The sequence below is a fragment of the Echinops telfairi genome, unplaced genomic scaffold (genome assembly GCF_000313985.2).
Source record: "Echinops telfairi isolate 266 unplaced genomic scaffold, ASM31398v2 ScPeMD7_7468;HRSCAF=8506_1, whole genome shotgun sequence".
In the NCBI taxonomy this organism is placed as follows: Eukaryota; Metazoa; Chordata; class Mammalia; order Afrosoricida; family Tenrecidae; genus Echinops; species Echinops telfairi.
Genome location: NW_022111370.1, coordinates 5,593,107 through 5,605,178, shown reverse-complemented (window position 1 = coordinate 5,605,178; position 12,072 = coordinate 5,593,107). Strand labels below are relative to the sequence as shown.

The window sequence follows — 12,072 nt, the reverse complement described above, 5'->3', positions numbered from 1 at the left end:
GCTAATTAGTCCACACAGCAGTACAGAGGGCTCAGTTCAATTCATGTCCATGGAGCAGTTAATATACTGGAAGTCCTTCTAGAGAACCCTGTGTCCAAGGTCAAGGAAGCAGACAGCTGAGCCTTTCCTCGGGAAATGCAGGCAGAGTCCACCCACAGGCAGCCAACAGTAGGGTGAGGGCAGGTCACCAACAGGAGCTTAGCAAAGCAGGCCCAGGTGGGATCTCAAACTCAAGCAATGCAAGACGACAGGATCCACCAACCTCAAGCTCAAGCAATGCGCACACCAGCAGTCTAGGGAAGCAGGGCTCGAAGGAACCTCAAGCTTTAGCAACACAACCCGTGGGTTGACCGTCCCACAGGTGGTGTAGCTCACCAGTTGAAGCAGAGAATTCGCTTAAGCAGCTACACCCTGGTCCAGTCACCAGAGAGCAAGAGAGAGGCGGGCGGGGCTTGCCCAGCCATTTTTCTCTTTGCCCTCCAATCAAACTTTGACCTGATTAATCCCACATCTTCTTCTTGGCCACGTTGGCACATTAAATGAACCTATCACAGATTTCTAAAGCTGTCAATCTTGACCGGAGCAGACAGCCTTACATCTCTCCCCAGGAGCAGCTGGTAGGCTTCAGCTACCAACCTTCCCCTTAATAGCCGAGTGCTTTGCAGGCGCCTGGATTAGGTGTGCCATGCACAAATTGTCTCCGTGATTCTGTCGGCAGTCTTCTGACGGCGTGATCACTAACCGCGTTCTGGGTATGAGGAATCAGGCTCAACATTGATGACTTGCCCAGAAATGCCCTGAAAGCAAGTGCTGTTGGCCTTCGGTGCTGTCCGTCACTTTTAGCAACTCTGCACAACAGTGATTTGCTGCCTGTTCCTGTGCCACCTGCACCGCTATTGCTTTGAGCCGTGGTTGCAGCCACTGCCAGTCCATCTCGTTGAGGGCCTTCCTCTGCCCTCTGCATTACCGAGCAGGAGGTCCTTCTCCAGGGACCGGCCTCTCCTGGCAACATGTCCAAAGTCTGTGAGACAAGAGTCTCCCCACCGTCACTTCTTAGGAGCACCCTGGCTGTGCTGCTTCCTCTTAAGACTGATTTCACTGTTCGTCGGGTGCTGCGTGACCCTTCGCTGGGCTTAGGTCATTGGAGCCTTCTCTCGTGCTTCTGTTTTATAAGGGCGTGCGCTGGGCTGCCATACACACAAATGGACCGTCTATAATAGTTACTTTGAAATAAAGCTAACCCACCACTTGACCCTTTTCCCCTTCCCCCGCCCCACAGAAACAAGTGTTGGATTGAAGAACAGCAAATGGGCTCATTCCTAAGTGTGGCCAAAGGGTCTGACGAGCCTCCGGTCTTCCTAGAGATTCACTACAAGGGCAACCCCAATGCGAGTGCACCCCCGCTGGTGTTCGTGGGGAAGGGAATCACCTTCGACAGGTACTTGGTCTCGGTCACTGTGCTTTGGCTGGTGGTGGATGCTGTGGGTGCATTTGGATGACCGGGTGCAGCGTTAGCTTCAAAAGGACGGTGTCTGCCCATGCCTTGTACTTCACGCGACTAAAGCTGCCACGTGTAAAACACTGGCTGTGCGGCAGAGACACGACTGGGCATCGTTATGTGTATTAGCTCTGTGCTACTCTCATGAGATAGGCGTTGGCGGCATACTACAGGTCCAGGAACCGTGGCTCAGTCAAGGTAAGCTGGTCAAGGTCCCTCAGCTCGGCGTAGAGTTGGAAGTCAAACAGGCCTGTCTTGACGGTCATGTCCCCTTGCCTCCATCCCCTCTCAGGAGCACAGCACTGTGGCCGTTGATCCACGGGTTGGTCCCAGGAGGCAACGCAAGTTCTCCGCCCATCAGCTGACGGAGAGTCAGCCTGCTTCTCGTTCTAGCCTCTGAGGGACCAGGCCAAGATCTTGTGCAAGTCTTGGTGGGGGGACGGAGACAGGGGATTTTCATTTTCATCTCACCTTGGGTTAACACTGAGGAATGCCATGGTTGAGCTGTACGATGATTACTCATTGAACTTCATAAAAAGCAAAACAATCTTCCGAAAGTGTGTGTGTCCTTTTGCAATTCCTGCCTGGGATAATGCCGTGGAGGCCGGCAGGCTCTGCCCTCCCCCGGCTTTACAAAGGAGGATGCAACCCCACGCCAGCCCACGGCTGATTGCTCACCCTCGCTCGGGATGAGGCATTTTTGTAAGCACTGTAGGCTGATTTTTTTCCCCTTTCTTAGCTTGTTTGCTCTGCCTAAAATACCCAAGGGAGGTGCCGTGTGACCAAGAACTAGGGGGAATGTGCGGGCTCGTCTAGAATGACAGGGTTAGTCGTGTTAGCCGTCACGCAGCGTCCAGCTTGTGCCGGAGAAAGAAAAGGCCAGGAACCTGCCTGCGTTTCTGGAGTCATTTTGTGCTCCACAGGCCGGGGCAGCAGCTCTGCGCGCGTTGGGTCCTTCAGGTGCTAAATTCAGAAAATAGGTGTGGTTGTTTTGTTTTTGTTTTTTTGCCAATTAGCTGGTGTCTCCCTGTGGTGACCTCAGTTTAGATATTCTTGTCGGGAAGTGGTTTGGGCTGTCATTTAATAACCTGTGTGTATCCGTCCAGCGGTGGCATCTCCATCAAGGCTGCAGCCAACATGGACCTGATGAGGGCCGACATGGGAGGGGCTGCAACCATCTGCTCAGCCATCGTGACCGCTGCCAAGCTCAGCCTGCCCGTCAACATCGTGGGTGAGTGGGTCCCGGAGCCGCAGGTTGCTGAGAGCAGTGAACAAGCATGGTCCCGGCCAAGCCAGAAGGGCCTTGGCAGAGGCTTCAGGTCCCATCTGATCCAGCCGCAGTGTCCTCTTGACCGGTGCTGCCTTCCCTGAGCCAGGAGGCTGGCACCTGTGTGTGTGGCCAGTGGGCCTGACTGGATCTGTTTGTCCCTTCTCAGGCCACTGAGTGTGGGCTTGTACTTGAACCCACGGCCCTCGGGTAGGAGCGCAGTGCGGCCACGGGCTGTGGTTAGCACTTGGTATGATGTACAGAGGTGCCTGGGACCCAGTGGGTGCCTGTGCACTGTGGGTCATCAAGAGTAGGGCTGGGCGGGTCCCATGTTGGGGGGTGAGGGCGTTGCTCATAAAGGTAAAACCCCTCGCCCAGCTCACCTCCATTACAGAGGAAGGTGGAATTGGAGTCCAGGCCTGCCCTCATGCAGTGTGGGGGCAGCAGGTCCACAAAGGAGCCCTGGTGGCACAGTGGTTAAGTGTTCCATCACTAGCCCAAAGGTCAGCAGTTAAAATCCACCTGCCACTCTGCCCGAGAAAGACTGGCAGTCTGGCACTGTAAAAGATGTACCGCCTCGTAAACCCTGTAAGACAGTTCTTCCAGGGCCACTGTGAGTCAGAATTGACTGGGCAAGTCCAGAATCCACAGGTAGGTGACAGGCTGGCGTGTTCTATGGGCCTTTGACCCAAGACCTGTGGTCAGGTCAGCAGGAACGGAGAGCAGGTTTCGCTGGCCATCATCTGGAGGAGGGACACCCTTTCTAACCAGCAGATTGACCCCATTGCAGGAGATGTACGTAGTGGGCGGCAGTCTCATTGCTGACGTTACAGAACAACAATGGGGCTCGTGTCTGGCCAAACCATTGGGAACCATAGCTGAGCTCAGTGACCTGTGAAATAACCATCTCACGATTCCCTTTCGCTTTTAACGTCATTGTCTTTTGTCCTAAACTCGTTGAAAGTAAGTTTCAGACATGGCATGCTATCCCCTACACACCCCTTTGGGGACCAGGACGGTGTATATGACCTGTACCATTTCAGGAAGGATAGAAGAACCTTGTCCTAATCTCCCCAGTCGTCTAAAGAAGTTCCGTTTTACACACTCGATGCCATCGAGCCGTTTCTGGCTCGGAGCGACCTGGTATCGGGTTTCCAGACTGTCCATCTGTACTGGGAGCAGGCAGCCTCCGTTTTCTCCCCTGGAGCAGTTGGTGGGCTTGGCCCCCTGACCTGACTGTTAGCTGCCCCATGTGTCTTACACACAGCAAACAAACCAGAGCTCCGTGCCACCGAGTGGGTAGCACACAGTGTGTGTGGGTTTTGAGTCTGGGCGCCGGTTGGGCTTAGCTGCATTTTGCTGTTGTGTGTCTTTCCCTGTCTCCAACCCGGAGCCTGCACTGCTGCGCCTGCTCCATCGTGTGGCTGTGCCCTTGACATTGGGCACGGGTGACACTGGGTTGGTGGCCTCTGTGTGACACGCTTCTTGTGTGTGGCTCCTGGAGCCCCGTCCCAGAAACGGGGTCAGGCGGTGTTCAGACCCAGCATGGCCCACATCCCTCCCGTGTCTTCCCCACAGGCCTGACCCCGCTTTGTGAGAACATGCCCAGCGGTAAGGCCAACAAGCCCGGAGACGTCGTCCGCGCCAAGAACGGAAAGACCATCCAGGTCTGTAGCCAGAAAATGGACAGCAGTGCCCCCTGTTTAGTGTTGCGTTGGTCGGCAGTTCAAATCCACCAGCTGCCCCAAGGGAGAAAGTTTGGGCAGTCTCCTTCTGGAAAGACGTGAGGCACCGCTGCTCTTCCTCACGGGCCACAGAGAGTCAGAATCGCTGCCCGGCAGGGTCTGAGGGGTCCCACAGCCGCCCCGCCAGTGCACCTTGAAGATGGACTTGATCGCAGTGCCTTTGAATTAGGATGTTGGCAGAAAGCACGTGCAGGTACCGTGGGCTGCCGGAACAAGAAGTGCAGCCAGAGTGCTCCTTGGGAGCGAGGCTTCGTCTCACGTGCGTCGAGCAGTGCGGTTGGATGGCGCAGGACCAGCCAGTGTTTCATAATGCCGTATCTACAAGGGGCCTTCAAAAAGGTCGTGGAAAAACTGAATTAACAGTCATTGGGATTTTTACACGAGCTTTCTGAACAACTCCGCCGCCGCCCCAAGTCACTGTTAGTAGAATGGAGTCACCTGCAAGTAAGGACAGGCCCCGTTGGACATGTGTCGTGTCCCTGTGTGTGGAGATCCAGGGCTGCCCTGAACTGCAACCTTCATCTCTACCTTATTTATGTTCAGGAGCTCACCCCTCCCCCCTTCCCCCAATTTAGTTCTAGACTTGTTGGCCACATAGTCATTTTCTGTTTCCCCAGCCGTTGAAGTCATGGGCATTCGGGCGTGTTACAGATAGCAGCTCTGATTACGGGGTGACTAGATTAAAGTCACCTTCGAATGAGATGCCTTCTTGTTGCTGCGAACGGAACACAGGGCGTTTTCTGATCTCCGACAGCAGACATCTCACCAGCTCTCCTCCACTTTTGAATCGAACCTTGTCCTTGGGGGGCCCGGAGCACAAGCAGTGCAGCGCTTGCAAAGGCTCCTGGTTCGAATCTCTGAGTGGAGAAGACCTGGCCGTCGGCTTCCTGAAGGAGCCCAGCATAGGAAATGCTCTGGGCCGCCGTGGCTGGGCGTGGGCGTCGGTTCATGGCGTGGCCTAAGGGCTCCCGGTCCCCCTCCTGTGGCTGTCCCCTGACGCTTTCCCCGTCCTCCCCCAGGTGGACAACACCGACGCCGAGGGGAGGCTCGTGCTAGCTGATGCACTCTGCTACGCCCACACCTTCAACCCGAAGCTCATCCTCAACGCCGCCACCCTGACAGGTCAGACCGCACCTTCCTGCTGCAGCACGGGGTGCTGTGAGGCCTGCACCTCACAGCATTCCTGGCTGTGCTTTCAGAACAAAAGACAAGGGAGCCCGCCTCTGTTCTGGTGGGGGGAGTGGGGGGGCACGTCTAGCAATGACATTGTGGGGGGTGTTTTCAGTTATGACGACCTTTGGCTTCAGATCTGAAGAGGTCAGACAGACCCCAAACAAACGATGACCAGGAAGACAAGCCCAAGGGGGTCATCGTGCATTTGGGGTCCGTCACTTGGTGTTCCCAAGGGAAGATAACGTGTGTGGGGTAGGCGGCGTGGCGCAGTCTCAGGTGCTGCTAGCAGAGCGAGCAGGTTTCAGCAGAGTGGACGGCCCCGAGGAAGAAAGGCCTGGTGGTCCCAGGCTGAAAACACCTGCCACTGAAAACCCTCTGGACCACAGCGGTGTGATCTGCCACCAGCCCTGGGGGTGGGGGCTGGGGTGCAGTCTGGCTGCTCTGCGATCTGGGTGGGGCTGCTGTGGTTGGGGGCCGAGTCCACGGCAAGTAGCAACTAGTGTACCAGAGAGCATGCCGGTCCAGGCGGCCGCACGGGGCAGCCGCCATCCTGGCTTAAGGCAGACACACAGGAGAAAGGCCACCCAAGTCCGTGCCTGACACTTCCTGAGTGGGGGTAGCCATAACCACAACATGAATGGTGCCCTGGAATCCCTGAGGGGGCCTGGGCATCCCGTTTGCCGCTGTTTCCTCAGTAAGTGAGGGTGAGTCCCTTCTGGAGACGGACAGAGAAGTTTGCTAGAGAAGGGTTTCCTGATTTGCTCAAAGATTGGCTGTTCAAACCCACCCAGAAGCCCCTGGGAACACAGGCCTGGCTGGCGTTCTGGTTCTGAAAGGTCACAGCTTTGAACACAAACCTTGGGAGCACTTATCCCCCCCAACATACACACACACTCACTCCCTGGCGGGCCTGGCACCTGGCATCGACCTGCTGATGGCAGACAGCACCAAGCTGTTCTCATGAGAAGGAGAGCCCCACTGTCGGTCCGGCGAAGGCGTGGGATTTGCCCAAAGAGACTGAATGCCGGCCTTCGCGTGTGTCTTACAGGTGCCATGGATGTTGCTCTGGGCTCCGGCGCCACGGGTGTCTTCACCAATGATACTCAGCTGTGGGACAGGCTGTTCAAGGTAGGGATGGAGGGAGCCACATCATCCTAGTCCTGGCAGGGCACCAGGTACACGCTTGGCTGGCAGGCGGAGGAGAAGACAAGGCTCAGGACAGCGGCAGGGGGCGGGGCAGCAAACGGAGCAGTAGGCACAGGCAGGACATGGGAAGAGGGTCCCTCCGTCATGCGTGCGGAAGGCAGTGTCATGAAACGTGTATGAATCGTCCGACGGGAAACCAATACCCCTCCAAGTGGAAAACGTCAAACCAAACCTACTACCGCCGGGCCAATGCCAATTCATAGCCACCCTGTGGGACCCCGTGGGTTTCATACTCTAGGAGTAGAAAGCAGGCCGGTCTTGCTCCCGTGGGGCTGCTGGTGGTTTCAAGTCCTTTGTCTAAGACTTAAGCAAGCGTGGACAGAAGCAGAAAGCAAAATTAATGTTACTATTCTCTAGGGTTAGGGAGCGTTACAGGGCACAGCGTTGATTATAACGTTTTGGTAACTTTAAGAAGAGGATACATGCATTACTGCAAGGTACATTTCTTATCACAAATGAAACAAGACCAAACTGACTAACATCCCGATTACCATAACAAGAGTAGCTACACCATTCAGGTGATAACACCAAAGGGAACAATATTGAATCAGAACAAACGGTGTATCAAAGAATAATGGAAACTAATTATAGTGTCCAGAACCTGGGGACATGGGAGTACATTCTAAATCACCAGCAGAGACTTTCCCATAAGGGGAGGAGGAACAGGCAGGTCAACTAGCAGGCAACTTTCGGAGATGGGAGGGAGGTACTTCGTGGCTTACAAAAATGGAGTTTCTTTTGCTAGTCTGCCTCTTACCCTCAGCCCCTGCCAGCGGGTCCCTGTGCCTCTGCTGCCTCTGTCCTTGCCTGCCCCTGGTGCTCAGGCAGCAGACACGTGGTCTTCCCGTCTTGCTTCCCCTGGGGAGTTCCTGTTTCCATGGCTCCTCCCCTTCCCCTGAGCTCCAGGCTGCTGGCTGGCTCCTGGGGCCTCTTAGACAGCTCGTAGGCAGTCATTCATGTGTTCGCTCAGCCAGCAGTTATGGAAGCCCGCTGTGCCCCAGAATGGAGCCCTGGTGGTGCAGTGGAGAGCACTTGGCCCGCTGACTACAAGGTCAGCAGTTTGACATCACCAGCTACCCCTCCGGAGAAAGCTGTGGCTTCATGCTTTTCTCCACAGCTTTGGAAACCCACAGGGGCCGTTCTACTCTGAGCACGGCGGGAGCCAGGCCCTCTTCTCCAGCTCCCACACACCCACAGTCCCTCTGTCTGGGTGCCCACAACATTGTGTGCGGAGGGGTTGGCCAGTTTTTTCATGGGAAGCGTTTGTCAGAAATCAAAGTGCTGTGTGCAGAAACTTTACTGCCCCGCTGTTTCCCCGGGGTCGCTGCACCCCACCCCTTGAAGGCCCCCTGTTGTTCCTGACAGGGGCACCCACCTGAGGGAAAAGGGCACGAGTTGCTGTGACTCCTGCCCGTGGAGCGCTGCCACGCCTGCCTGCTCTTTGCGTGCTCCCCAGCCAGCCGGCATGCGTGCCCTCTGCCGCCTCTGAGGAGTATCTTTGGTTCCCCCACCACCCTGGGGTGCTCAGTAGGAGCTCAGGGAAGGATGGCCACGTGACAGGTCACACAGCTGCGGGCGCCGGGTCCCAGCCGGGGCCTCAGCAACACAACCAGGCCACCAGCCTGCGAGCCAGGCAGCCTTTCTGCGGAGACACATGCCCGCCACGTGGACAGCATGCGCTTCCTTGGTCGGGTGGGTTGCCGTCAGCAGACAGACCCACGTGGACGACTCCAAGTCGGCAGTGCTTGTGCTGGACTCCGGGAAGGCGTGGCGTCCTATAAGGCTGGCGGGCCTTAGCGCCGTGAACCCATGGCAGTCGTCCTGAAGCTATAACAGCAGCGGGCTGAGAGCTCTTTCCTCGTGCTCCCAGCCTGGGCGTGACCCAGAGCCCCTCCCCTCCGGGTGACCACGATCCCTCACCCCTGTCCTTCAGGCCAGCATCCAGACGGGGGACCGGGTTTGGAGGATGCCTCTCTTCGAGCACTACACCAGACAGGTGGTCGACTGCCAACTTGCTGATGTGAACAACATCGGGAAATACAGGTGTGTGACCCGGAGCCGGCAGCCGAGGTGGCTGCATCCTCCCCATTACAGAGCTTCCCCAGGTCCCACCCTTCTCCAGCTGGGGTCAGTAGTCCGTGTCCCTTCTAAACAAAGAGGGGGGTGGAGGGAAAGAGAGGCAGGAAGCATATGCATTCACTGCCTGGGAAGGGGCATCACCCCAGAGTTGGCATCCAGAAAGCCACGCTAGGTTTGCTGCCTTGCTCGGCCATCTGCTGCTCTGGGGGGACTTGTCACTGCCCGTGTCCTGGGGCTGGGCGGTGACCTTGGCCTCCTGTTGCAGGTCTGCAGGTGCCTGCACCGCTGCAGCCTTCCTCAGGGAGTTCGTGACTCACCCCAGTTGGGCTCATCTGGACATAGCAGGTGTGATGACCAACAAGGACGAGGTCCCGTACCTGAGGAAGGGCATGACCGGGAGGCCCACGCGGACCCTGGTGGAGTTCTTGCTTCACTTCAGCCAAGAACCGGCCACCGAGTAGTCAGTGCCCACCCCGCCTGGCCCCGCCTCGGTCTGATGCTGGACAGCCGAGACGCCTTCCAAATGGTTATAAGATGAATGCCTGGAGATTTTAAAAAATGAAACAACGGTGGTATTTTAAAATGTGAGAGAGAAAAAATCAGCTGCTTGATCCTTCTTTTTTTAATGCAGAGCTTTCTAAAGATAAAACTAACTCCTTGCTTGCAAGACTTTTGAAAAATTAAATAAAATTGAGAAGCAACGCTTCATTTGTGGATTGGTGATACGAGGGCAATAAACAGACTGGCGATGACTCCGCCTTTGTCAGAAACAAACGATAAATCCAATGACCGTGCTCTCTGGGGCGGCCCCTGGGGGTGTGATCATCAACCAAGTTGTCGGTCTGTCTGCCTGCCTTTCTCCCCCCGCACTACCTCTCTGCTGTTAGGGGAACTGCATCATTAGGCTGTGCACAGTGATGGAGCATTTTCTTAGTAATGATAATCTTTATTGTTTCACATTCAACAGTACGGACACATTTTATTTCAAGTCCCCCATGGCAGCCCCTCCATGGGCCATCGCTTGTCCCACTTGGTCTTTGCAGTTCTGGTTTCTGTTCCTCTCTCTCTCCTAAACCTTTTAATTTTGCTTGGGTCAGCCCTGCCCTTTTGGTCTTAAATGGCTGATTATTGTCACAGAAGGGTAAATTTAGCTCCAGACCTGAAGAGTAATGGAAGGGCCATGGTTTGGGAGGTCCCGCTTGTCTCTTTCCAACTAGTGAACCTAGTCTTTATTAATCATCATCAGAGATGACCTTACTCCGCCTATAAATGGTGGAGACAGGGCACAGCCCCAAACAAATCAGCCACATAGAAATGCCCTGAAATCATTAATGAGAACTCAGAACCCACCAGGCACTGCTTAGTATTTTCCTGTGTTCGGTTATAAAACCCACACGGTCACCCAGTGAGGTAGGAGTGCCTACACCTGTAACCCTACGCTGTACAATGAAACAAAGGAGAGGGTTGGCCACATGCAAAGGGTGTTGCCCTGGATCCAGCATCCGACTTGTCTGGTGCTTTGCTTCCATAGGTGGCTTGAGAGGACAAGGGATTTACTGGAAATCCCATATCAGAAACCAGGCCCAAAGCGGGAAAACTGGTTCCCAGGACTATAACACTCGTGCAGTGCTGGAGAGCAGCTTTTCCTCATTCCTGTTAAACTTTTGTTCTCTGGCGGATCAAATGCCCTTGAAGGGGATCTTTGCCTGTTTGTTTTTAAGACAAAGGATTGGACAGGAAAAGCTGTTTCCTGCCGATACTTTAAACGTTTTACAACTTGGACAAAAAAGGGCAGGCACATTCAACGGACAAATCTGTTTCACAAGACCTCTCTAAAGTGTTGAAAAGCAAGGATGTGATTCTGAGGACGGACTCAAGCCACGGTGTTTCCCTTGCCTCATGCCTATGTGAACGTCGGACATGGGTAAGGAAGACCCGGGGAGAATCGGCACCTGGGGAGAAGTACAGCCTGTAGGCTCCCAAGAGGCGAGCACGGCGGACTGTCTCACATACTTTGGACATGTGGTCAGGAGAGACCAGTCCCTGGGTGGGGTCATCATGCTTGGTAAAGTGGAGGAGCAGTGAAAAAGGAAGGCCCTCAACAAGGTGGATTGACACAGTGGCCTCTGTGCTGTTTGATGTTCTCTTACCTCTGGCTTCTACTATTGCAAGGACTACACAGAGCTCACAGATAAAAATCTATAAAGGGTTTGTTAAGGAAATTAAGTAATGCCAGTGACAGGTGCTTAGGAAACAGTTGTTCATCAGGATGTTATAAAGTTCTTTCAGGTCTGCTAATAAATGCCAAAGGGTGCATATCACTCTGCTGTAAGCCGTCACCCAAAGCCTTCAGCTCAAGCTCTGTGGGACCACTTAGGTGCCCAGAGGCACCCCACTGCCCAAGCTAGCCTCCTGCACAAAAGCACTCAATTGCTCCCAGGGCTGGGCAGTCCCATCATTCTGTTCCATGGTGCTGACTCCTGCTGCTGCTGCAGTGCGGTGGTATAGCTGTCTTCTGTATCTAGGAGGTTTGGTGCATAGGGATCTCGGGTCCAGAGGACACGTGCCACTCCTGGCTCTTAGTAAGATCCCTCTCCCTGATGCTCAGAGGGCTCATTTTATATGCCAAAGGATCCTGTTCAAAATTATTCAGAGGTGAGTCCTATGAGTATCTTCCCCCATCTTACCAAGCAGGGAAAGGTCATTTGATGGTACTTAGATTTTGGCTAGGAAAGCCACAGCAAATAATGTACTGCCCCTACACCTGCAACAATGGCCTCAAACAGAACAGCTGAGAGGGTGGTACAGGACCAGGCAGGGTTTCATTCTGTTGCACATAAAGGCTGCTATGAGTGGGAACTGACTCCATGACCCCTAACAAGAAGCTGGTGTATGGGTGACAGGGAGAGAAGGTGTGTCTGCCCTGCCTGCTAAGGGAATGAACAAAGGATCATGTGAAACAAGTGCTAAACAAAGGACTCTGAGAACCAGCTTGGCAAACACTTTAACCTTGGAGCCAGGCCCTAGTGAAACTCCTGATGCAGGAGTACTCGGAGCTAATCCTGAACATTCCGAGACATGCTGACCCACAGCAGCAGCCCAAA

The 12,072-nt window shown here is 54.6% G+C and overlaps 1 protein-coding gene across 1 annotated transcript in view; it reads left to right on the top strand.

Annotated features, from left to right (window-relative positions):
- LAP3 (leucine aminopeptidase 3) overlaps positions 1-9,676 on the top strand; it is a 19,253-nt gene extending 9,577 nt beyond the window's left edge. The window contains exons 7-13 of the mRNA XM_004707847.4: positions 1,280-1,438; positions 2,605-2,729; positions 4,344-4,432; positions 5,530-5,632; positions 6,732-6,811; positions 8,823-8,932; positions 9,234-9,676. Coding sequence (XP_004707904.2) covers positions 1,280-1,438; positions 2,605-2,729; positions 4,344-4,432; positions 5,530-5,632; positions 6,732-6,811; positions 8,823-8,932; positions 9,234-9,429 — 862 coding nt within the window. The 3' untranslated portion in view covers positions 9,430-9,676. The remainder of the gene's footprint in view (positions 1-1,279; positions 1,439-2,604; positions 2,730-4,343; positions 4,433-5,529; positions 5,633-6,731; positions 6,812-8,822; positions 8,933-9,233) is intronic.
- Positions 9,677-12,072: the final 2,396 nt, after the last annotated feature.